At 36.5% G+C, this 25,117-nt stretch overlaps 2 protein-coding genes across 2 annotated transcripts in view; one reads left to right on the forward strand and one right to left on the reverse strand.

Annotated features, from left to right (window-relative positions):
* Positions 1-1,300: 1,300 nt before the first annotated feature.
* LOC116162890 (protein timeless homolog) overlaps positions 1,301-25,117 on the reverse strand; it is a 46,163-nt gene continuing 22,346 nt past the window's right edge. Inside the window, exons 10-17 of the mRNA XM_031476650.1 lie at positions 11,983-12,027; positions 3,441-3,525; positions 3,189-3,390; positions 3,000-3,145; positions 2,668-2,954; positions 2,475-2,618; positions 2,013-2,398; positions 1,301-1,959 (exon numbers count right to left, since the gene is read on the reverse strand). Of these exons, the coding sequence (XP_031332510.1) occupies positions 1,408-1,959; positions 2,013-2,398; positions 2,475-2,618; positions 2,668-2,954; positions 3,000-3,145; positions 3,189-3,390; positions 3,441-3,525; positions 11,983-12,027 (1,847 nt within the window). The 3' untranslated portion in view covers positions 1,301-1,407. The remainder of the gene's footprint in view (positions 1,960-2,012; positions 2,399-2,474; positions 2,619-2,667; positions 2,955-2,999; positions 3,146-3,188; positions 3,391-3,440; positions 3,526-11,982; positions 12,028-25,117) is intronic.
* Positions 22,161-24,717, forward strand: LOC116162891 (chaoptin-like). Its single transcript, XM_031476651.1, has one exon. It carries the CDS (start codon positions 22,313-22,315, stop codon positions 24,389-24,391), a length of 2,079 nt encoding a protein of 692 aa, XP_031332511.1. The 5' UTR covers positions 22,161-22,312; the 3' UTR covers positions 24,392-24,717.

Below are 25,117 nucleotides of genomic sequence, written 5' to 3' on the forward strand. Positions count from 1 at the left end.
TTACGTGCAATACAGAACTTAAAAGAGAATTTTTGGCACCTTGCCAGCGTTGTTTCCTTTCCAGAGCTAAGTGAGCTTAGCTAAAGCGTCTAGAAGAAAAACATTCGATTGCTTTATAAACTGTCCGGAAACTTTGGAAATGAAAGGCACTTGAAAGCTACCTACAGAAAAACCCTAAGTAGGGTATTTTCCAGAATCCCATACGTGCATTTCACAGCTTTCTAGGTCCTTTGCAGAACCTTTTTAACGCCTTCACGAGCTTTCTACATCTTATTCAGAGATAGGCAAACGTAGAAATGTCTGATAATGCGAAGAAGGTTCCCCAAAACTGTAGGAAAGCAATGGAATGGTGTGGAGGGTTACACTTAACTCTGAAGAGAATGTGTAAGAGAGAGTTCTCAAGAAACCTCAAAGCCTTTTTCAGACATCCATAGGTGTTTTTTAAGACCCGCGAATGTAATCTAAATTGAGCGCTTCCAAACCAAATTTTCCCCACAGTGACTAAGCACATATCTGGTCGTCTTAGGTCCCTGCCAGAACTGTCTAGGTTCTTTGAAAGCCCGCTAAATTAGTTTCACAGTTTCTTATGGCCCATTTAAAGGCTTTTCTGGAACTTTAGACCCCTTCTTCATCTAAAAAGAGCAAATAAGGCTCTCAAGTGCTATACATATGAAGTCCCCGGAATGCAACCTAAAACGTTACGTAAAATAAACTAGAAAAATGTGGAAATAGTATAGATAGTGTAATTATAAAGGCACAAAGTGCCACGGTGCTTTATCTAACCAGTTTTTGCATCCTTTTTAGCCTCACCTGATTCCAGGAAACTACTTGAACAGGTTTAGAGGTATGTTAAACATGACATCCTTATAAAGTACTTTTGAGCGCATGCGCCTTTCTAGAGCTTTCCCATCCTTTCCCTAAGCGAGCAACAAAATTTTGATTCAAGGAAGGCCATGGAAATTTTAAGTACCGTGTAATATTAATTTGAAGTAGGTATACTATTAGATCCATGCCAACATCTCCCAAGTGATATGCAGCAGCCCTTGTTAGAATACAGGCAATTTTACAATGAGAGGGATATGCAAAATATTACCAAACTTACCAAAGCAAATGTGAAACAGGAAATCTAGGGTCACAGGGGAGAGGAGAGCAACAAAAAGGTCATTTAGTAAGATAGCAACGAAATAGCATGACAAGGGAGGCATGTGGTTTTAAAGAGGTGATAAGTGTTCATTTACAAAACTAAAAAAAACATTTTTCTCTTCACTTTTATGATCAAATAAATATAAATTTCTTCTACACTAAACGAACATAATATAAAGGGAAAAAAACTAAAAATGGTAATTCCCCAAGGATGACAAGTTAACCTTAGAAAAGTAAAGAAATGTCAAATGACAACAAAATTCTTTATGAACTGTCCTCATCGCTTGAGATAAATCTGCTTCGCTTTTTACTTTTCAATGGACTGTCTGTATCTGAAGCATTTCTCTCTCGTTTATTTTCATTTTTTTCTTCATCTTCGTCACTCTCAATAATATAACGTTTTCTATTCACCTTTTCATGTTGAGAGTGCTCATCGCCTTCATCATCACAGATTGAAATCCGTTTAGGGCTCCTACCGTCATCACTTTCGCTTCTAATTCTATTCGCTCTATCGAAGACATCATCATCAGAGTCAGATTGAACATTTTGACTGTCTTTCGTTTCACTAATAACTGGGTCTTCAGGAGCAGATGTGCTTGTACTTGGTAGAACATCCACCACTTCAATGGCAGTATTATTTGACGTTATTTTTCTAACCCTATCGAAAACATCCTCCTCAGAGTCAGAGTGCGCACTTGGAATTTCAGTGGGCGCATTAACATCTGGTAGATTATTTGCCATAGCATCTGATAAAAGTTGACAATACTCTTCCAATACGGAACTCGATAAATTCCCTAAAATTCGCCAATGACTTTCCTGAAATCAGAATCAAATAACAATTTTACTACCACCTAGGATTAAATACTAACTTGTTCGTCAGCTGGTTCCCTAATCTGCAATGCTCTGAGAAGATTTTGGAAATCTTTGTCTTCTATGGCCGTTGTGGAATAGTCCATAATTGCTACTAAAGGTATATCTTCTTCTACTTCTTCGTTACTATCTTTCCTATCCTCTAATATATCTGATAAGCTTTCATGTAACCACTCTAAAGCGTCAGTCATGTGAACTACTTTTCGCAGTAACTCCACAAGTTTCTCTTTGGAAACATGGACTTGTGGATTGCGTTTTATTTTTTGTTTAGTCTTCGTAGATGGTCTTTGAGTCGTTGGCTGCCTTTTCTTTATAATCTTTGGGGCAGTACTTTCATCTGCACTTGAATCACTATCCTCAGATACACTGCTATGGTTAGACCGATCTGAAAAGTCCAATGTGACTAAATAGCAACCTACCCTAATGGCATACATAATTTCAAAAGGGTTAATTTTGCATACCTTCATTTTTAGACATCCGCAGCCTATTTTTTCCTTTAACAACCTCATTCTTGTTCTGTATAAGATTAATCTCTAGCAATTTTGCAACAATCTTAGTTTTCGCACGCTGAGTCAACAACCGACTGCTAATAGATTCAATGGGATCTAAAATTAATGTTACTTATTCACAGGATTTAGATTAAGTAATATTTACTAGCATCCTCTCTAGACATCTCATATGCTTCCCGCAGTTGTTGTTCATCTTCTTCTGTCCACACATTAGATCTACTTACACCTGCTTTGTGTTTTTTATAGTTAGATAACAGAGACATGGACTTTAGCTTTTTCAAAACAGCTCTGCGAGATCTTGTATTATCTACAAGATTATTTACAATCCAATCAACGACATCTTCCCTTATTTCTTTTTCTTGGTGTTCATTAAACAACTGAGTAAGTTCCATTTCTTGAGTTTCATTCCATGCTTGTGCTTCAGCTTTAGTCCTAAAAGGAAGTTGAACGATTGGATTCGGGAGGGTTAATACCTACTGTTCATGATAGCTGCCATATCCTTCTTCAATGTCAAAGGCATCACGACTGGATTTCCAGAAAAGCGTTTCCATAAAAACTTTCGGATTCTTTTCAGTCAACTTAAAAAATTGCCTTAAGACGTAGGTTGCAAATGTAATAATCTCCTATAAGGTTTATTAAAACAATGAAACGTGATATGCGGTTTACCTTAAATTGCGGAAGGTCTTTTAAAGTGTAAGCCTTCTGAAAAGTTCGAAAAATTGATGCCTGAAACACCATGCCAACCATCTTTAAATCCCAAACAATGCGATGTAACAGTTTTATAATGCAGTAGTTCGTATATACGGAGTTCCATTCAATGTTTTGAAGAGCGTAGGCGCACGTTTGGATTACTCTCTGGTTTGCAAACCTAAAACCATTCAAAGATTGCTTTTTATTAATAAAAGATTAATAGAGTACCTCTTCAGAAAGTCGTCAAATTTGAAGTTTGATTCTTCTGGTTCAAGCATACCTTCCATTTCCTCTTCGTCATCAGAGTACTCTTCTTTAAAAAAAATTACATTTCAAAATTTTACATGCATTCAATGAAGTATTATAGATTAATGTGATCTTTCAGGTCCCACAAGCCAGCAGAGCCATTTTAGAAAAATGAAGGACGAAATACATCAGAATTATAGGCTGATTATAGGCCCTTTTTGGACACTTGAACAAATTTTCAGGCGGCATCCTTTAAAAAAAAACTATGGCTCTGCTGGCTAAAGACGAAGCTAGCTGATCACATGTGCGATACGCTGTGCGCATGCGCAAAATTTTTGCCTTGTAATTAATATCGATCCATTAACAGTGACTGTATAAAGACAGTGTGGTCATATGCTCTATATCCGCCATGTTTTTCCCATATTCTTCATTAAGCTGATCGGTTTAATTGAATTGGTCGATCTAAATTGATATACACATGTTTTTCAGGATATAACAAAGTTCACAATTGTTTTTCGGCTACGTAGACCAAATAGTTACAGACCAAAAACTGCGCAAACCTCCAAAAAGGGTTTCTAACTCTTGTTACAAAGAACATATGAAAGTCCGGTTTTCTGTGTTAGTAAATATTCCTTAAACTTCAGGCAACTATGCAGATGCAAACAAATACTGCGCATGCGCATAACAACTTTTGTATTTGCGCAACCCTAATTTTTTATTTGTTAATATATTTAAATGAAATTCTGTATCTAGGCACCTCCAATAAAAGTGAAACTAATGCCAAATCAAAAAATTTGTTTTGCGCATGCGCAGTCGGTTTTCTTTTATTTGTTAAGGTATTTAAATGAAATGTTGTATGCAGGCACCTCAAATAAAAGTAAAACTAATTCCATTTCAAAAAATTTGTGTTACAAGCTATGGTGAACAGGTGGGACAGAATCAACCCCCTAGGCTTAGGGTGTATTGTAAAAATGATGTATGTGTGAAGATCTCGAGCATCGTTTGGTATTCAGTTGTAGCGGATTTTTTAAATATAAGTTAGAGTACAGCGTACAGCCGTACACGACATTAAAGAAGGCGTGTAATTAGCGAGAGAAAATTGCAGATTTCGTTCAAAATTAAAAAAAATTTCACCATGTACATTTTTTAATGAAGTTTTGTAAGTTTACATGCATCGAACGCGATGGTTTATTACATATCATTGCTTAGCCAATAAACATGTAGTATATTGACTGGATATTGAAAATAACAGATAACGCGTTTTACGAGTAGGCTTTGCAACATTGATACTTGATACTTTAGCATATGCCTAGTGTAGCCGCCTCTCCCAGAATTTACTGTCATGAGGATGTGGTAGCAACCAACAGGGATGCATCTCCACCAGTTTTGTTGCCATTGCGTTGCACCGCGACATATGCCAAACAATGTGATGGATTTTGTGAATTGGGGAGGTTGTAGGGAGGAGGGAGGGCGGCTAAATAAATGCTGTCCGACCCGAAAGGGTATGGTCCCATTTCAGTACTGGAATATCTGCATTAGAAGGAACTAGAACTAGAAGGTCTATAGTGGTATTCCATGTGCAACCTACTTTCCATTCATGTCGGTACATTCGCTGAACAATCATTTCTTTTGTGTCCTTTCTCACGGCATCTTCCGCAGCTTTCCTCAGACTCCTTGCAAGCCTTTGACATATGGCTGATGCCCCAGCATTTGTAACAAGTCAATACTGATAGTGGTCAACCAAATGAGAACTCCAACCCAAATATATTTCTCGATTTATAATTTCTCTTCTTAAGAACGAACGCACTTCCAAAATTACGTCAATATAAGGATTTGCTCCTCGACCGCCCCTTCTGAATTTCTTCTCTTCTTAGACATAAAAGGGCAGAATCGTGTAAGCGCGGGTGGTACCTGCAAATTTTTTTGTTTCTTTTCCATGAAGTACTTACGTCTCACGCGCTTTCGCCGATGATTTTTGACAGCTTTCCCGCTTCTTCTTTTTTATTGCAATCGATAATTACTCCCAATCTTGTCGGTATTATATTCTTAATATTGTGACTTTATGTTCGGAAGGGTTGATTCTCTCTTAATAATTTTGTCACTTCTTCCGCCAATACTTTGTCATCAATAAGTGAGACGCTGATGCTAAATTTTGCATAATTGCTTTCGAACGAAGGTGTGGTTACGATTACATTATTGGCCGATGCAGTTTTACTTGCTACTTAAGCATAACTGAACTTATTCCTAATTTTACCGTCGAACATGCTCGTTTCAATTTTTAATTTAGCAATTAAATTATCGAACATAGAGTTTTCTCTTCTAACCTCGGTAATCTATCCTATCAAAATTCTCATTTTCATGTTCATATATTATTAAATTTATAATTGCCCTTAATTTCCGACAGTTATCGATCGGAAACAATTTCGTGCCATCTTCCGGAATTAGCTGATTAGCAATGGCGACGATTTCTTTTTAAATGGCATTTTCTATGTGTGATTTCGACAGTTTCATTGATGGTAGAATAAATTGTTTCTTGAATTTCCTCATGCTCTTCAATCGCTTCATAAAGCAGTAAGGAGTCCCTTTTGCTTTTGTCTCCCTCTACTTCCCTATTTTTATCTTATTATTCTTCGTATTTTTTTATTTTTTATTTTTCTAAGCAGATTGGTTATTACGTTTTTTGTATTTGTTGTTAATTGTTATGAATTCTTCGGTATCTCGATGATCTTTTCGCTGCACTGTCATACAGACTAATTGTTAACCGACTTTGCCACCTTCAGATATTCTACCTCGTATACTACACAACATTTGTTTGTTGGGAACTTTAAAAAATTGCATAAAAATAGATTAGACTGCTCATTGACGTATGATATACGTTTACACGCTAGTTCTAACGTATGTACAGAGAAAATTGCGGTGAAAGACGTTTATAATTATCGCACAAAATCTGTTATCTTTTGGTCTAATTAATCGATGCGATTGCCCGATTGGTGAGATTCCAGCCGCCTCACTGGCAGCCATTTTACTTTTTCTTTAAATTATCAAAAAAGTTATAGAAAAGATCCCTATTTTTGCTTGGTTTTGCATGAGTTTCGAGAGTTGTTTATCCTGAATTTGCAATTTTCTCTTGCTTTCTTCGTTAATGATGCGTTAATGGCCTGTACGCAAATAGCACTCTTCTTAATTCCATTTAGGACTTGATATTTCACCAACCCTACCTTGTACGCCAATAGCACTAAATAATCTCCGTACGCTTTTGGCACGTATATACGCCTTTGACATTAATTTATATACAAGGCATCAATTAATACTTATATCAATAAACCATACATATTACCTTTGTTTAGAATAAAAAATAATAGTTATTTATGTATTAAGGGCATAATCAAAAGATTATGGCACGAGAGAATGTTTAAAGCCCGACGAAGGAGGGCTTTTAATTTCTCGAGGGCCATAATCGATTATGCCCGTGGTACATACAACCAGTGGCGGCTCGTGGGACATGAAGTAGGTGAGGCTCACCACACATCCCCATTTTAAAAATAATTGAAAAGAGATTATTCGATATTTCTATTATTATCTCTCTCTTAAATCGTTTATAAAAATAATTTATCCAGAGTAAGTAGATAAAATAAATATATTTTAAAATATAATATATTTATATTTTAAATAACAGAATAAATGAATAAAGGTAATTTTCACACTGAAAAAATAAACAAAGATAACTCTCAACTCTCACACTATTTCAGTTTTTGTATAATAATTCTATTCTACGCTCTTTCATACACGCAAACATATTAATAATATCGTCATAGAATTGAGGAGTTGCACTTAAACTGGTCAACAAACATTTTTCAATTGATAGTAAAGCTAATCCGCAAAGGCGTTCTTGAGACATAGTGTTCCTTAAATAAGTAGTTTGACACTTCGAGAAAAGTTTTTTAAATCACTATATCCGTCTCTATTCCAAACGCTTTTTACATTTCCCAATAAGAGGCACGGCCAGCAAAACAATTTACTTTTATAAACACTACCACTTAACCATTTATGTGATTCGTACCAAGATAACTGAAATGTTCTGGAATATGTACGTTTTTCTTTTGGGTTCCGATCTTCAGAAACAATTTCTATTTTTGGAGTAGGGTGGAATTTTAAAATTTCTCGCTTTTCCGTTTCGCTACGTCGCGTAAACGGAGTTTCCAATAGAGACATTACAACATCATGTTGAGGATTCATAATTTGAATAATTGAATGGAATAAGAATATAAGATTTTCAGTAAGCGTAAACTAAAAGTCGAATGCTCTGCGGACTGAATGTGAATGCCCTGAACTGAATGGAAATAAAATACAGAATGCAAAGCAATATGCCTGTAAAGTGTACACGTAAACTAACGGCAATCGCAAGTAGTGCTATTCTCGAAAAGACGTAAATCATTAATTCAAACTCGCCAAATCTCCGAAACATGCGTTAGGAACGCCCGAGTATACACGACCATGTTCACTCAAATCAAGAGGCTCGATTATTCGAGCTTCATGAGCGCGTAAAGTATGATCAGGAGATTTAACACTGCAGCACACGCTAAGAATGAAACATATTAAGCTCTGAAATTTGAGCTTAACGTTGACTTAATTTACACATATTTCAGTAATTTACAAGGTATTGTAAAGAATTTTAAGAATTCTTGTAATAATTTATTATTTTGCGAGTGCTTGATGTATAATGTAGCTAAACTGACAAATTTGGAAGTGAGGCTCAGCCTCACTTGCCTCACCTGACGAGCCGCCACTGNAGTATTATTTTCAACAAACCAGCATTTCATTTATTGCATAATCTGTACACTTGAACCGAGGGCACTGACTTAACTGCGTTATTCGATCAAACTAGGTGACTGGGTCGAATTGGATCCCCGGGTGAAATTGGGTCGCTGGGTCAAACTGGGTCACTGGGTCAAACTGGGTCACTGGGTCAAACTGAGTCACTGGGTCAAACTGGGTCAAGTTGGGTCACTGAGTCAAACTGGGTCCCTGGGTCAAACTGGGTCACTGGGTCAAGTTGGGTCACTGGGTCACTGGGTCTAACTGAAAAGAGTATGACGTGACCCAGCGACCCAGTTTAATTTAGTGACCCAGGTGACCCAGTTGACCCCGTGACCCAGTCCAACTCTGTTAATGGTGTAGATTATAGTTGGCATTTTTTGTGTTGCTATGGGTACTGAGACTGTGACTTGAAGAAGTCTTGGGTACTTAAAAAAAAGGAAATTCAAGATTAGGTGTTGATTCATGTGATGTTACAATTTCTAATCCAAGTAATTGCACTTTTAATTTCTATAAATAACGTGATTTGTATGATTGTTCTGAATAATAAATGTGTGATGGTTAAAGTAATCGTTGCTAGGCAATTTTTGACAGTTCTGTGCCATAAAGTCCAATTAAAACCCTCATTTGGGTGCTTATAAAAAGGATTATAATCTAAAATAGAATAGACATTTTACAGCGCATTTTACCATAAAAAACGATGAAACGAGTACCTACCTATTAGACAAACAAAAAGCAAGTTAGTACACAAAAGTAGCAGCCTATAATCGATTCATTATACACGTATACAACATAATGTTATTGTTAGCTATCTATTTAGAAATATTTTGAACATCAGGATTTTGTTTATTGCAAAATAAATCTCGTTGAAGTTATTTCTCGAACTATGAATGTCGTAAATAAGGGAGCAATAGCGGGGATTTTGTCTTTAGAGGAATTAAGAAAAGCACTTATGTCCGCTTCCTTTCATTTATCACGAGAATCAGTGGGGTAATTTAGGGAAACGCAGTATAATTTAAACGTGTCCGTTAAAAACGAATAATGATTGCATCTGCACCATCTTGTTAACCCGTTGATTGATGATTTCAATTTCTAATAGAAAGCCGTGGAAGACGTCCCCTTCGCCTTTTTTTTGCTGAATGCGAGTAAATTGATTTTACAATTATTTTGCAGCTTAAAACATCGCGTTTCGTTACGAATGCAATAAATGTTGAAGCAAGTTGGAAACTTTGCAAATGAGATTATTGTTATTGCTATTATTTTGGAATGGAATAAAAACCGCCAAATTAATTGGTTCTTAAGCAGTTTTGTTTACGGAAAAGTTAAACGCTATGGATTTGACTAACGCCACCCCAAACTTTTTCGCCTATTAAATTAATTGACGGGAATCGTTTTGATGTATTTTTCATGAAAGGATACAGCTCAATTCCATTCGACTCAAGGTTCTCAGCAGAAAGGTCCAATTTTATTAAATATTTCAGAAAATATTTAAAACATTTTTAATTTTTTAAGTTGTTCATTTAAGTACTTAATTTTAATTTTATTTTAATTAATTTTAATTAGTTAATTAAATTTATTGCACGACAACAAGTGTAATTGGAGAACCGACCCTTAAACACGAGCCCGACTGTCACTATTTATTACTTCGGCATCGATGTTAAGAGTAAGATTAAACACAATTATAACAAACCTACCGGCCACACAAGTACCGACACCTATTAGAACCGGTAGTAAAACGCGCCAACCCTACGCGCAAGGGGATCCTTCTCTAAGTATCCCTCGAGGATTGGAGGCAACGAAGAGATTGCGAAAAGGTCAGCGACGAAAAAGCAATTAAAGGTTTGGTCATCGTACCGTACCGTACATGGAAACGTCGGAACGTGGTGGCAAGGAGTGAAAGAGTCCGTCCACACTTGGAAAGAAGCAAAGACCCTGCTAAAGGCCCCACAATACCGATCCATCTTCGCCACCGAGCAGGAGGAGAAGCAGCCAACCGAGTTATTCACACAAGTACCGACCGAAGTGGATGGCAACAAGCAAAGGGGCCCTTGAAAAACCTGAGAATTCTACGCTTCTAAAACTGAATAGAAGCCAGAATAGGAAGATGATCAGTGTCCTCACGAGGCACTGGATGCTCAACTACCACCTACACAACATTAGGCTTGTAGGAGAGCCAACGTGCAGGTTCTGTGGCGAGACAGATAAAACTTCAGAGCATGTGGTCTGTCATTGTGAAGCTTTGATCAGAAACAGCGATCAGCTCCTTGGCGACAGTTATCTGGAACCGTGGAGGGTGAGGCAACTTAGGATAAACGGGGTCATCCTTTATTGAGAGGGGTGGGATCTGAACTAGTTGCGAAAGAAAGGGGATAGGCACAATGGGCATGGGCTCCCCTTTTGAATATAATTAAATAGAAGTGCGCTGGGACCGGGTGATATAACTTTAAATGCAAAAGGAAACACTAAAAACCCAGTTTCCACTTTCACACGAATTGACCTTACAGAGAATATACCTACATAATATGCTCTATTTATATATTACTTCAATTACAAGAAGGAAATTAAGTGTCCTTTACTCCTATAAGGCTCTACAAATATTGAAATATAATATATTTCTGTGAATAATAAAACAAAACGAAAAGATTAAACGGTCTTGTTTGAGTTGCTTTATTTGAGTAAATCCGCCATATTTGTTTGATCAAAACTTTATAAACGAAAATGTACATTCAAAAATTGTTAAAAATGGCTTAAATAAATGATAATACGCTTGGAAGTTGAATCTCCGAAGTAAAGCTCGTAAAATAAACAATAAGTGGGTACTAAAAATAGAAATTTTTAAGATGAAAAATAAAGTCATGAGCAAATTCGTGTCCCGGATTTCAGTTTACTTTCAAAGATTGGCAAGTTAAAGACTAATCTGATAGTCTTTCTGATTCAGTAAGTTCAACTCCGACACTTTCCCAAAGGATAAAAACCAACAAATTAGGGAATAAGCTGGATAAAAAGATCAAGCTCTGTAAAATAAGTCCTACTTTTAACAGTCCTTTAAACAGATTTTATTACGTGAAATGACAATTTGCTGGAAAAGTAATGTTTCACAAAAAGCCTGTAGATGATATCTTAAATGCAAGTCCTCCACAAAGAGACCACAAACGGAGTTTTATTAAGATAAAACTTATATCTGCGGCCAAGGGAAGATGTCATTCCCAGTGAAATGGGGACGAGTTGATCCTCGTAAAAATTAAACAGTTTTCCAAAAGGAAAATAATTAATTTCAGATGTCTAGATGATTTGAGTGCGCTGTTACAAGCGGAATGTGAACAGCACATCAAATTTTTATGCTAAGCCATTTGCAAGACTAGTGCACACTTAAGGGTCGCAGAAATTACTGCACTGCGTTGCTGGATGACGTTTTTAACGCTGCAATAACAATTGAAATGGTGAATATCGGCAAAGGTATAAAAATTTGCGCTTGCACATGCAGAGACAAGATATAAAATGATATATTTTAGCGAACAGGAATAGCTTTCCATATTTTATGTATGTACATACCTACAACTGAACTTTAATTGAGCTTGAATTATGGACATTTGGACGGAACGGAGAAGTAAGTGGTAAATGAAAATTCGCAGAAATGTAGACAACTAAATAACCGATCCTCTATCTATTTACTAGTTAACTGTCAAACTATCACAAATAGGTAACTTACCTTCCTCATCATCTTTAACAACTTGGCTGTGTTTCTGGGTTGGTCCTGAAACAAAAATAAACAATTATGTTACGAAACAAGTACCACAAGCTTAAAAAATAAACAGCTAAATTGTGAGATTTTGGAAACGACGTTGCTAGAATATGTATTTTGAGTTTGAGCAAAACGTTATTGGATCTAGAGGTGTTTCAAAAAAATTTTTAAACAACTATATAGAGTGCGTTCGAAGAGGGTCATTTCAGTATCTCTTTTAATTGACGAGATACGAAAAATTTGTCAAACATAATTTTATATGCGACAGTACGATCTATCCGATCGCATATTGCAACTTCCGGCAGCACTTCCGATTTAACCAGAAATCGATGCAACTTATATTTTTCATGTTCACCAGATGCTGTCAGGAGATCCTATCGTGCAAAAGTAAATCTTCAAAACGAAACCTTGAACAAGTTGATCGACGATCGAGGTCTTTTTCTGTGTGATATAGCACACGGCATGCTAGATATTATGTTTTCTAAATATTGAATCACGCATTTCTCCATTGTTACCACCCGCACGTTAGTAAAAGAAGGTATTGCATTGGGGTAATAAATTACCCTTCACTTTTTTAGCGCGTTTTCCAACGAAACGGGCCAAAACTGTAGTAGAAAATAGGAAAAAACTGAAAAACCTTCGCGTTATTAAACTACGCTCGAGGATGACGCCCAGATGTCGCCAACCCCACATCATGTAGCCCTGTCCCTAACGTTGACAAATTACACGGCCTTGTAGATACACATACACCCGTTGCCTTTCTACAAGAGTTCTTCTACGCGGCCACATTTGCTGCCAGCCAGCCAGCCGACCAGCCAGCCAAAGTGAGATTAAAAGCTACTTTTTACAAATAAATTTGCAAAAATGCGCTAAAAAGCATGCGAAGACGTTAAATGATGAAGAGTTGAGCTAGGAGCTTTAGTAAGAATTTGGCTTGAAGCTAGTTAAAACAAGCCAGACGTTTGTCGCATCTGTAGCCATCCGATTCGCGTTGTCGCCGTGCTAGAAGGTCCTTAGGGAATTCCGCGCGTGTTTTAAACGCTGTGTAAACAATATTTGGTGTTCTATTGTAAAATTAAATTGTCATACTTCTCCGCACTCCAAAAAAATTTCAATAATTTGCTATTAAAACATCATCAAGTCATAAAAATATCGGCATTTTGGGAACCATTTTGATTTATTTTTTTCACAAATTATTATTAGCAATGGTGGATAGACAAACTCATTTTAAACAATTTGTACCACCCCCATATAAAACAATGCAAATTTTTTCTTCACAATTAAAGAACTTAGTTAACCCAAGTTTCCACTGCCATTTTGACCGCCATCTTGATTTTTTTGGCTACACATTTTTTCATAAAATAGTAATAAATAGTAAAATGTATGTACTAAATCGTGATATTTTTGTTTACAATAAGAAAAGGATGTTATACTGAGCCATTTTGGGCGCCATCTTGATTTGGGGCTTAACAGCCGGATTTCGAGGTGGTAATTAATTTCCCTTGAAATTAAGTTTTCTTTTAGAATTATATCCTCCATGTGCCCTTTGACCACCGATTATATGGATATAAGACGGTTCAAAGGTGGCTTATGTGGCTAGACGGTCACTCATTTTTTATCACTATGTATATACCATGAAATTGTAAATATATAATCTTATAAACACATAACCAGACAAAATAACTATACCTATAAAATTTCTTTAGCTAGCAGTCACGAACTTATAAATTAAGATGGACTGCTGATCAAACAGTTGCATAGAGGTAGAAATGGCCCTAGCATGGGCGCCGCCATGATGTGCACATTTTAGTTATTTTCTAGGGGAATTTTCCTAGTGCTCAAGTTTGTAGACTACTGCAGCCTTGGAAAATGACATGTGTCACAGTAATTTATTTAGAAAACGTGAGGTTAATGTTGGGTTAATGCTTGTTTATTAGTTGATTTGAATTTCGCGCCATGTGAGTGCATATCATGGTGGCCCCCATGTTAATTCAGCATTAGCAGTCCATATTAATTTATAAGTTCGTGTTAGAAGTATTCATTTGAAATTTTGGAATGAACAAATAAGTGTTTTATCGTCAATGGAAAGGAACACGTTGTTTTTGTTAAGGTTCCCTGATAAATTCTGCTTTACTTAATATTTTTACAGGAACGAACTAATAAAGCAACATTTTTGAATTTATTAGTACAGTAAAGCAGCGCATTTGATGTCTTAATAACTATGTCAAATGGAAAAGGAAGACGCTGTAAAATTTACGCTTAATTTTCCTTTGTCAATGGAGTAACCCCTCGTAATATTTGGTGTATTTTAAGATCGATATTTTATACTGCAAATAAAGATTCTTAGAGATAGGGTAATAATTTTGTGCTTACATTGCAACTTTAATTTTTTTCCCTGAAACTATAAAATTTTACTGAAACTTGGATGGACTATAAAATATTAAATTATTGCGAGAAGCTAAATTATGTCAGCCATAAAAACACTTTAATCAGTAAAATTTTTTACGTTATGCATTTTTATTTGGAAAGGTTATGATTAAATTAAGGAACCTTTTTTGACCTTCCTTCATATTTCCATATTTCATATATACGAGGAATTTTTTTAAATTATCTACCTTATTATGAAAAATTGCTCGACTTTCAAATAATTGCGAAGTGTAGAAATACTCGGACGTAAATCTGTACGGCTACACAAGATTGGGGAGTTTTGGCGGTATTTTTTGTTTCAAGGAATGATTTAATCTAATTTACAGCATCATGCGGTTATACAGTTCTTCACTAAAGAGGGAAATGGAGCAATAATTCCGGTTCATGGTATAGGTACTAACGGTCCATCTTATTTTCAAGCAAAATATTGGTAGAACCATAGACGAAATACAATTTTCCTCTATGGTACAACCAATTTCGTTGAGGGCGAGACTCGGTTCAGGAAGACGAGTTGAAGCAAGAACTGAGGAAACCATACGACTTGTTGAAGATTTACTGCGGTCTGTTCGACGATTGAAAATCCCAGTACAGTACAAAAGAAGTTAGCGATTCGCCGCCAAAATTATTTTACTGCATTCACCTTTCAACACCACTACATGCCGTCTCTCATGAAATATCACGTTAATGTACCTGGCCAATTTTGAACCTTGTTTTCAGTTATTTCTAATATGGAAGTAATCATTTTGAACCCTCAAAATAAATCATTTTCAGAAGATTCAGTTCGAGCATGAACAAGAAGATGTCTACTTACGCGAGTTGAAGTGAATAAAAAATTATTAAGTTTTGGCGCTTGAAATCCCCTGGGTCACCTAGAAACTTCGGGTTTTCGCCAATTGATAGCTGCTATGGTCTATATTTGCCCGTTACTCGTCATTTACAGTTTCGTCACGCGGGTTTTGAAACATGTTTGTTCATAGTTTCGGAATTTGGGTACTTCATAATTCGCATGTACCAAACTTCAAAAAACGTCTTGCATTTTCCCAAATGAAAAACATAGTCACTGTGAATACCTTGTTCATCCGTCCGTTTTCCTACCTACTTTTTACTGGAGAATGCAATCGATCTACAATTTCTACCATTACATTCTAAGATTTAAGTTCTGTTATAAGTGTATATAACGAACAAGTACAATTTAATGGTAGCAATAAAGTTTAATTTTGTTCAAGAAGGAGAGGGGAGGTTGTAGTTCTGAAAGTTTCTAAAGTAATTAGTGAGCAAAGTTGGTTATTGCGAGTGTTGAAACGATTTTTTGGTGTTACGTACGGGGAGGGGGAGTGAAAATCCAGGCGTCCCGATATAGTTACCTAACAGAAATGTACTTTTAAGACGAATTGTAGTACATTTTAGATAATTGTTAGCTCACGTAAAGTTTCGTTTCCGTGTCACTTAATCTACGTCTAATATTTAAATAAATCCCTCTTTAGTAGAACTAATAGATCATTACCTATTGACGTCCCCTATGAGCAGACTGGCAAGATGAAAAAGGCATAAATATCTACCAAAAAATAAGGCGATCTTATCTTTGCAATATATCAATCTCCACATTTCATACATAAAAAATGTCTATGAGAAAGTTAAAGCCTTCATATTGTCTTAACTTTTCTCTTTCACAAGGGATTTATACAAAAAACAATCTTGACAAATGGAGAAAGGTCTAAATCACAACTTAAATAATGACTCTGGTGAAGACATATTATCAAGAAAAATAAGGACAAGTTTAAACCCCGAAGAGAACGTGTCATGGACACCGAAATTATATATTACACAAATGGAACGGTTTACAAGATCTGACATATCAAATCTAACACGAAAACTCTTTTAACCTTCCGCACTTTACAAACTAGAGGAATAAATTGCGTATGCCTACCAAAATATTATCTTTTTTATTATTCGTATACCTAGCATAACGCAGAACACCGTTGAAGGGACTGAGCATGTTAGCGTGTTAAAGTTGTACAACTAATACAATTATAAACAAGTTAAAAAATTCGTTTTTTCTTCAATATTTGTAAATAACTCGATTTCTATACATTTTAGAGGAAAATATCAACTAGCAAAAATTAAAGAAAGTTAGTTACATTCACAGGGGTTTGAAACCCCACTTGTAGACAATGAATTCTAATCTCTACGTCACTAGTAAAAATTTTACTGCAACAAATAATTTTTTGTAATGACAATAAAAATCCCACGGCTAGCTCAGTAATGAACTCTTAACCTTGCGGAACGTAATTCTTTATCCCCCTTATAATCTGAAAATTAAAACCTGACGCTCTGGTTTGACCACTCTCAAATAAGTACTCATATAAATTGAATTATTTGAATATATTGTTGAAAATAATTTCGTTCCAACTCAAACTTTCTTTACACTGTCTATAAATTTATATCCTGTCTCGAGATTACGTCCAAATCTAATTAATTACCTACCTAGATCTTAATAATATTCGTAAGTAATCAAACACCCGGTACAACATTTCCGCATGTGTACCACAATTTTTTGCGTACGCATTTTGTTTCCTTTTATTAGAGGGACCTACCATGGAAATTTGGATTATGTTGCCCCATAAATAAGAAAGTTGCGCAAGCGCAGCACGATTTTTTTGTCAACCAAAGTTTTAAGAACAGTGTCGTGCAGGCCAGAACATATCCCGGGGCAGATGCTGACACAGACCACAACCTACTGGCAAATAGATTTGAGACCCAAGCTTAAGCATGTAGAAAAAAAGTAACATTAAAAAGTAGGAATTTTCAAAACAGATTTTCTTTGATTATTATGAAGCGCTTGGAAAGGCACCCACCAAATTCAGACGTGAAGGAAGAATGGTGCAACATCAAGGAAGTAGTAACAATGTTTTGAAAGAAGAGAGAAAAGAACGAAGGAGAGAGGGTAAGAAAGAATGGATGTCAGAAGAAATTCTGGACAAGATTGAAGGAAATTGGAAATTATTAATACTGAGGAAGAAAGGAATAAGCATTAGAAGATTAATAAATTAAACAAATATAGCAAACGAGCTCCTGGGTATGGCTATGGCATGTGCAAAACCAAATTGTAAACCTGATGTTAGTTTTGCTTTTATTTAAAGTGTATATGTATGAAATTTCATTTGAATGCCTCCATAAATAAGCTGCGCATGCGCAAAACCAAATTTTGAAACTGATGTTAAATTTTCTTTTATTCCAAGTGGGTATGTACCAAATTTCATTTAAATCCCCCTATAAATCAGAAAGTTTGCAATTCGGTCTGTAAATGGTCGAGATGCGCAAAGGGCACTGTGAATGCTGATCGATTAGGTTCAACATTTGGAATTGTGTTTTATATGGCTAATACTATGCGCATATTGAATTTCATGCAATTCGGTTCATAACTAACGGAGATGTCAAAAGGGTCTACTTTCTTTTTTGGGCTACATTGCCAATTCACGAACTCCGATCTACAAATTTGATAAAGAATCCACCTGCAAAATTTCATCGTAATCGGTCTATTCGTTTATGAGTTATCGTGCTAACGGACGGACGGGCGGACGGACGGACGGGCGGACGGACAGACACAACAAAATTATAAACTCGCTAGGAGCTCGTTAATAATGAAATAAGAAGGGAATGTGACAATAAGGCTAAACAACAGTGGAAGTATGCAGGAAATGTACAAAACGGCAAAGACACTGACAAGAAAAACCAAAACCAATTATTAAAACAGACATAAACAATCAACACGGTGAAATATCATCAAGTATAAAGCAGAATAAAAGAGTATGGGAAGAATATATATAAGTAACATATGAAGAACTCTGTGAGATTGGGAGAAGGCATTTGACAGAGTCAACTGAGTAGTATTGTTGGATGTACTGCGAAACATTGGGGAAGAAACTGAAGAAGTGAATATAGGAAGATGAGTGAGAAAGGGTGTCCTATGTCACCGGTGCCTTCAACATCTATGTGGAAAAATTATCAAAAAGGATTAAGGATTAGGATGGTAAGGGCAAGACTTATACGCAAACGAATCAGCAGTATTCGCAGAAACAGAGAAGGAACTACAACGAATGATGGAGAAAATAATATTGGTAGGAAGGGAGTTTGGAATGACGGTAAACATCGGCAAGACAAAAATAATGCTGATGAGTAGAAAAGATGAAGAAGTAAAGATACAGTATCGGTAGTGTTATAAAATAGAACAGAAGTGTACAGAGGATGTAAAGAGAAGAATATATCAAGGAAAGACAGCATTCGAAAAGGTGAAAGGATTCCTTACTGCGAAGAAACTACCCATTGAACTGCGCAAAAGATTTGTTAAGGCCTTCGTTTGGAGTGTTGTCACATATGGATCAGAAACGTGCATTACGCATAACAAAGCAGAAAGGTACTTAGAAAGCTTTGAAATGTAGCTATAGCGGAAAATGGCACAAGTGGATCGAAAGAGTGAAGAATGAAGATGTTTTGAGAAGAGTGGGCGAGGAATGAAGTTTTTTTATCAATGCGAGGACGGAAAGGGGTGTGTATAGCAGAGTTGGACTGGGTCAAGCATAGAGTGACCCAGTGACCCGGTGACCCAGTTAGTTTACTGACCCAGTGACCCGGTGACCCGGTTGACCCGGTGACCCAGCTTGACCCGGTGACCCAGCTTGACCCAGTTTGACCCGGTGACCCAGCTTGACCCGGTGACCCAGTTTGACCCGGTGACCCAGCTTGACCCGGTGACCCAGCTTGACCCAGTGACCCATTTTGACCCAGCTTTAGTCAGTGACCCGTCTTGACCCGGTGGCCCAGTAATTAAATTATTGTTAGGTATCATCCAAAACAATTTCAAGTAACTTTTAATTTTAAAAAAACATCCTCAATAATATTCGGCCACAAGCACGTAGCCCAATTTCATTCAAGAGAACTAATACCTAAAAAAATCAAATGCATTTGTTTATAGTTTGTAGTCAAGTATCAATGAAAGTATTTAGAGAAAAGATTTATTTGGATTAAGCTAACTAGTAGAAAAAAATTAAATGTGAATGAACACCTGTAAGCAAACTGGTAAGCCCTGAAGCAAAGAAATAACATTATTCTAATACAATTCGGCACATGGAAAGTTTTTTACGGCAGTATTAAAGCAAACATCACAGAAATGGCAGTTGTCAAGCAATCGAGTATTATTTTCAACAAACCAGCATTTCATTTATTTCATAATCTGTACACTTGAACCGAGGGCACTGACTTAACTGCGTTATTCGATCAAACTAGGTGACTGGGTCGAATTGGATCCCCGGGTGAAATTGGGTCGCTGGGTCAAACTGGGTCACTGGGTCAAACTGGGTCACTGGGTCAAACTGGGTCAAGTTGGGTCACTGGGTCACTGGGTCTAACTGAAAAGAGTATGACGTGACCCAGCGACCCAGTTTAATTTAGTGACCTAGGTGACCCAGTGACCCAGTCCAACTCTGGTGCATAGGCCAAATTTTGGGATGGACTATTAACGAATATAGTGGGAAGGAAAAGTTACCACCAAATGAAGATGGAGACTCAGAATAGAGGAAAGTGAAGTACCAACTACTTACTGTCTTATATTAGAACAGTTCTACTCAATATACAGTGATATCCATGAAGAAGTAGACATAGAGACCTCCATGTATGTATTGTTTTTCCCTACTTTTAAATGACAAAATGTCTTCTGAATGATGCCCAATTTTATGCAACCAAAATAAGTCATGCGCACGTATTCTGCACTGCCATTCTGGATTTTACAATTGCATTATTGCATTCCAAACGCTTAATGGAAACGGTGTGATGAATTATATGCTCCTTTTAAAATTTCCCTGTTTCAGCGAAAGTTTATCGCGCCTTACTAAAAGAATTCACATCTTTCTGTCAATAGCTTACTTTTTAGATAGGTGTGTTGGTAGGTACTTATAAAAATATTAAGAGATATTAAATTCGGCCACTATTTCTCTTAAGTTTCTAATGGGATTCTCTCACAAAAATTAAAATGTTCAGTTTCATATCCTCCGTTAAAACCTAGGGTGTCTTATGTGCATCGCATTTAAGTAACCACTAATTTTAAAGTGATCAACCCAGAAAATAAGTCCTTACGCCCCTTAAACTGTTACTGACACTATACCATTGGCAATATCAACTTTTTCCTCAGTTGAGGAAGTCAAAGCAATAATATTCAAATTAATTAAGATGACAGCCAGATCTTCATTTGTTGTAGGAAGTTATTTTGGTTGCATAAAATTGGGCGTCCTTCAGAAGATCTTTTGTCATTTAAAAGTAGACATAGTGGAAACAATACACGCAGATCCCTATGTCTATTTCTTCATGAATACTTCTGTATATGTTTTGACCAAAAAGAATTTTCTGTAAAGTTGTTTGCTAATGAAAGGTTTACTGTCGAAAAGCGTTCGTTTTATTAGTTTTCGGTAGTTTTTGCCAAGAGCAAAGCAAGCTAACAAAAATGTTAACATTTGAGGAGTGCATACTCAATCATTAGCTAATGACAATGCTTGTATTTTTTCTATTTTGATTTCAATTTTCATATAGTTTCAAGTCAACAGCAATAGATATATATTATGATTATTAGAAAAGACCAGAAAAGTTTCTTGTTGAAACCTCATATTAAGGTAGTAACTTTGAGCACTTTCCTAACGAAGTTTCATACTAATAAAAACAGTTGGGCATTACTTTATTAATCTGACCATTAGCTTAAAGACCCTGTGCCATTATCGTCACTAATTTTCCCCCCATCTCACCTATCACGCGAGCACCCTAAATGACACAGGAACTGTGTTGCATGCAATTTTTTATTCATAACTTCATGTTGCGCCCTAATGAAGCAATTCATAACACTAATGGGCTACACTTTTACACAGATAATTAAATACTATCGTATCGTAGGAAAGACGTGCCAAAAAATTAAGGCGCTTAAAACGAGACGGACAAAAAATCGCGCAGACGAGCAATTTAAATTTCAAGAAAAAAGCACGCGCCCCCGAGTTTTAAGTTATAACAGCATTTTTTCTACTTTTCAAAGTTAATATTACTTCGCATCTCGGCTCTTGAGAAAAATCGAAATGCGGCGTGAGGTATCGGCATGTCCACACACCATAGTACAATACCCGATGTATTCAACCCTTAGATCTCCACCAGAGATCTTATGCATACAAGGTGCTTTATAAAATAGTATGCGAGCAAAACAGATATTTTTTACTTCAGGCAGGGAGAATGCACGCTTGATTTATTTCATTTTTTTGGCAATTCGCGACTGCCCGCGCCGTTTTTAAAAAAAGGTTAAAAATACTGGCGCTCTTTTTACAGCTAGATACAAGTGATTTATTTCCCTCTGAAACTCATATTTCGCGAGGAAACCTTTGCTTATAACTGAGTTTAGTTTTGGAAAAAAACTACTTCATGTCGAAAGTAAGGGTGCATTGAAATATTTTCATAGCGGCGCCAGTCTGCTGTAGGAGAGGGAACTTGTTCGACCATCATTTTGCTATTACAAAATACTTGAGTTTCAGCAGTAGGCGTAGGAAACCGTACAACATTGCAATTTCAGAAAAGTGAAGTTGTACGTGAATAGAGTTAAACGAAACAATCCATAATGATGAAAATTTTACCCCGCAATTCTTGGACTGGCGCAATGGGGAAGCTATCGGCGCATCCCTTGTAGAGTGAGTTGCGTGGCGTCATGTTCCGTAAAATATCAGTTCGCAGCTGATGCGAGGTTGAATATGATCGTATCTTTTAGACTTTCTGATAATGTGTGTGAAACAAAGAAGCGTGGCATGAATTCTGAAACTTTTTAGTAGGTTCCAGCGTACATGAATTGACAATGTGTCTTTTTGTCACTTTAATTATGGTGACTGTGATTTGTGCAAAGGCTTGTCCCCACGCGTGTGATTGTAATGATTTCCTTCGCGGTCCTTTACAAGATGACAGTACTTACACAAGTGTTACCTGTAGGAGTGCAACGAACGTGACAAACGAAATTCCGACATCAATCAACAAGTTAAGCTTTCATAACCTGTCATATATTGACACCAAAATTGTGTTAACACATAACTCGCTCAACCACGAAAAATTTCCAAAATTGTCTCACGTAAGTTTTCTATACTGCAATGTATTGAATTTGTCGTACGCCAATTTAAATGGACTTTCGAAATTGAAATTACTGGATTTATCACGTAGTAAAGTAACGCATTTGGAAGAGCCATTCAATATCACAAACTTAGAAGCTTTAGATCTGTCAAGTAATCGGATAAGAGTGATTGCCGATAATGTATTTCACAATCTCTCCTCTCTCAGGACGTTGAATTTGAGCGGAAACCTCGTTGAGCTCCTTAATCAAACTATATTCACGGGGATGTCCAAATTAGAAAGTTTAGATCTGGCAGGAAACAGATTGTCGATATTTAAAAGCGAATATTTCATTTCGTTATCCACACTTCAATACCTAAATTTAAGCAACAATCTGTTACAAGTGCTAAATGAAGCATGCTGCGACAGCCTCCAGCGGTTACGACATTTAGATGTGTCTCAGAATCGTTTGGCACGCGTTGCTCCTGGCAGCTTACAACTTCCGAGTTTATCTCATTTAGTGCTCGCTGAAAACCCGGCGCTCGGAAGATCACGTAGTCCATCACTTCTTATAGGTCTAGGCAAACGTTTACAAAATGTGGATATTTCAAACACAGGTTTAATCAACATTCCGCCGGCGATTACTCATTCCATAAAAATCCTGCGACTATCCAGAAATTTCATCCGTTACATCGGATGCGGGCACTTAGATTCGTATCCACTTTTGAAGCTGCTTGACTTCAGTTCTAACGATCTTGAAGTCATCGAAGACGACGCATTGGGGCGCCTAGATTTGCTTTCCGAATTGTACCTTTCAGACAATAAACTACACTCGCTCCCCCGACATTTACCGGAAAGTCTAAAGAAGTTATTTCTGCAACACAATCAAATAGAATCGTTATCAAGAGGGGATTTCAGAGGAATGCCACTTTTACAAACACTTACGCTGTGCGACAATAAAATTAAAGAAATTGAAGAAGGTGCCTTTACTGAGTTGGAAAATCTGTCCACTTTAGATTTATCTCGAAATCCCATTAATGTCTTGCCAGCAGGAGCTTTGGAAGGCCCACGTCAACTGCGAATTCTTCGTCTTGCCAATCTCAGCGTTACCTCTCCGGCGAAAGAGATGACTTTTCCTTTACATACGACCGAGCATTTAGTCACGCTGGACCTTTCCAATAGTTCGGGATTAACAACGCAATTTGTTGCAGACACCGCGGCGCTTGCCGCATCTCGAGAGCTTCAAGAACTTCATTTATCAGGTGAACAATTAAAACACATTAGTTCTGACTTGCCGAATTTTCTACCCCAGTTGAGATTTCTCTATATATCTAATAATCCCATTAATTTCACTGGTATACAGTGGAATCAATTAAGAAATAACACGAAGCAAAGGCACGAGTATACATCACAATTACATTACCAAAATCGCTCAAATGAAATGAAAATCGGGGAGAGATTTACGAATGACAATTTCAACAACTTCACAGAGGTGAATGTAATTCAAACTGAAAGTGCTACCGCTCGTATAAACAAACCAAGCAAGAGGCGTGCAAATGACATTCCGATCGGCAAGTCAAATTTGAAAATGAAGAAACGACAAGAAGAAGGCAGTGTAATTTTTAAAAATGAAACTGTAAACGCGGAGAAAGTAATAATGTATTCCGTGACAAAGGGACATCCGGGAATTCTGGTGTTAGTAATGATCATTTTGAGTGCAACAACAATCTTTGTAGTGGTCATATTTAAATCTAGAAAATATGTGAAACGCTATCGACGTCGACGCAACGACAATGAGGTAAGAAATATACCTAACGTAACTGAACTTTGGTGACATCTACAAAAATTGGACGAAGAGAGTATTGTACTGTACGATACTGTAATTTAATGTGAAATAGTATTAATGTGATATAATATTTGTACCTATAGTTTTTCTACCAACTGTAAAGTTATATATTTTGAAAGCTGGTGTAAATTAGTGAGTGATATAATATATTAAATTTATAAGTAAACGTTGTAAATATGTCATGCTTATGTTTACTTGTGCCAATTGCATGGATAGATACATAGATAGCTACATAAAACGCCAAAATGTACCTACTGAAATTTGTACTGACAATTGAAACAATTCCAAAATAATAAATTGCGTTCTTACCTCTATGAAATTATTTGTAACAGTCGCAATCAGAAATTTATTGTGGCAGAGTTTCACATTTATTTTATTGAACCGAAAAATATTCCATATTCCGAATGCCGGGAAACAATCTTCGGAATTCGGAGGAAAAATCTCAAAATAAACCAGAAGTCTCAAAGAGCCGTCAATTGTCTTCCATTTCTTGTGAAAACTAAAGCACTACCATTCTTTCATAATTCAGACAATTTTTTTAAATAAAATAGAATTTTGAAAATACTAGAATTTTTCAAAAAAATCTCATGGCGCATATCTTCAGCCTTATTACGTGTACTGTACAATCGTGTCTCCAATTCTAGTACAATTAAAGTCCATGTTCCCAGTCACCATTTATTAGAAAAAATGATATTGAAGCAAAAATGTTATATT

This window comes from Photinus pyralis, unplaced genomic scaffold (genome assembly GCF_008802855.1).
Source record: "Photinus pyralis isolate 1611_PpyrPB1 unplaced genomic scaffold, Ppyr1.3 Ppyr1.4_LG2, whole genome shotgun sequence".
Lineage (NCBI taxonomy): Eukaryota > Metazoa > Arthropoda > Insecta > Coleoptera > Lampyridae > Photinus > Photinus pyralis.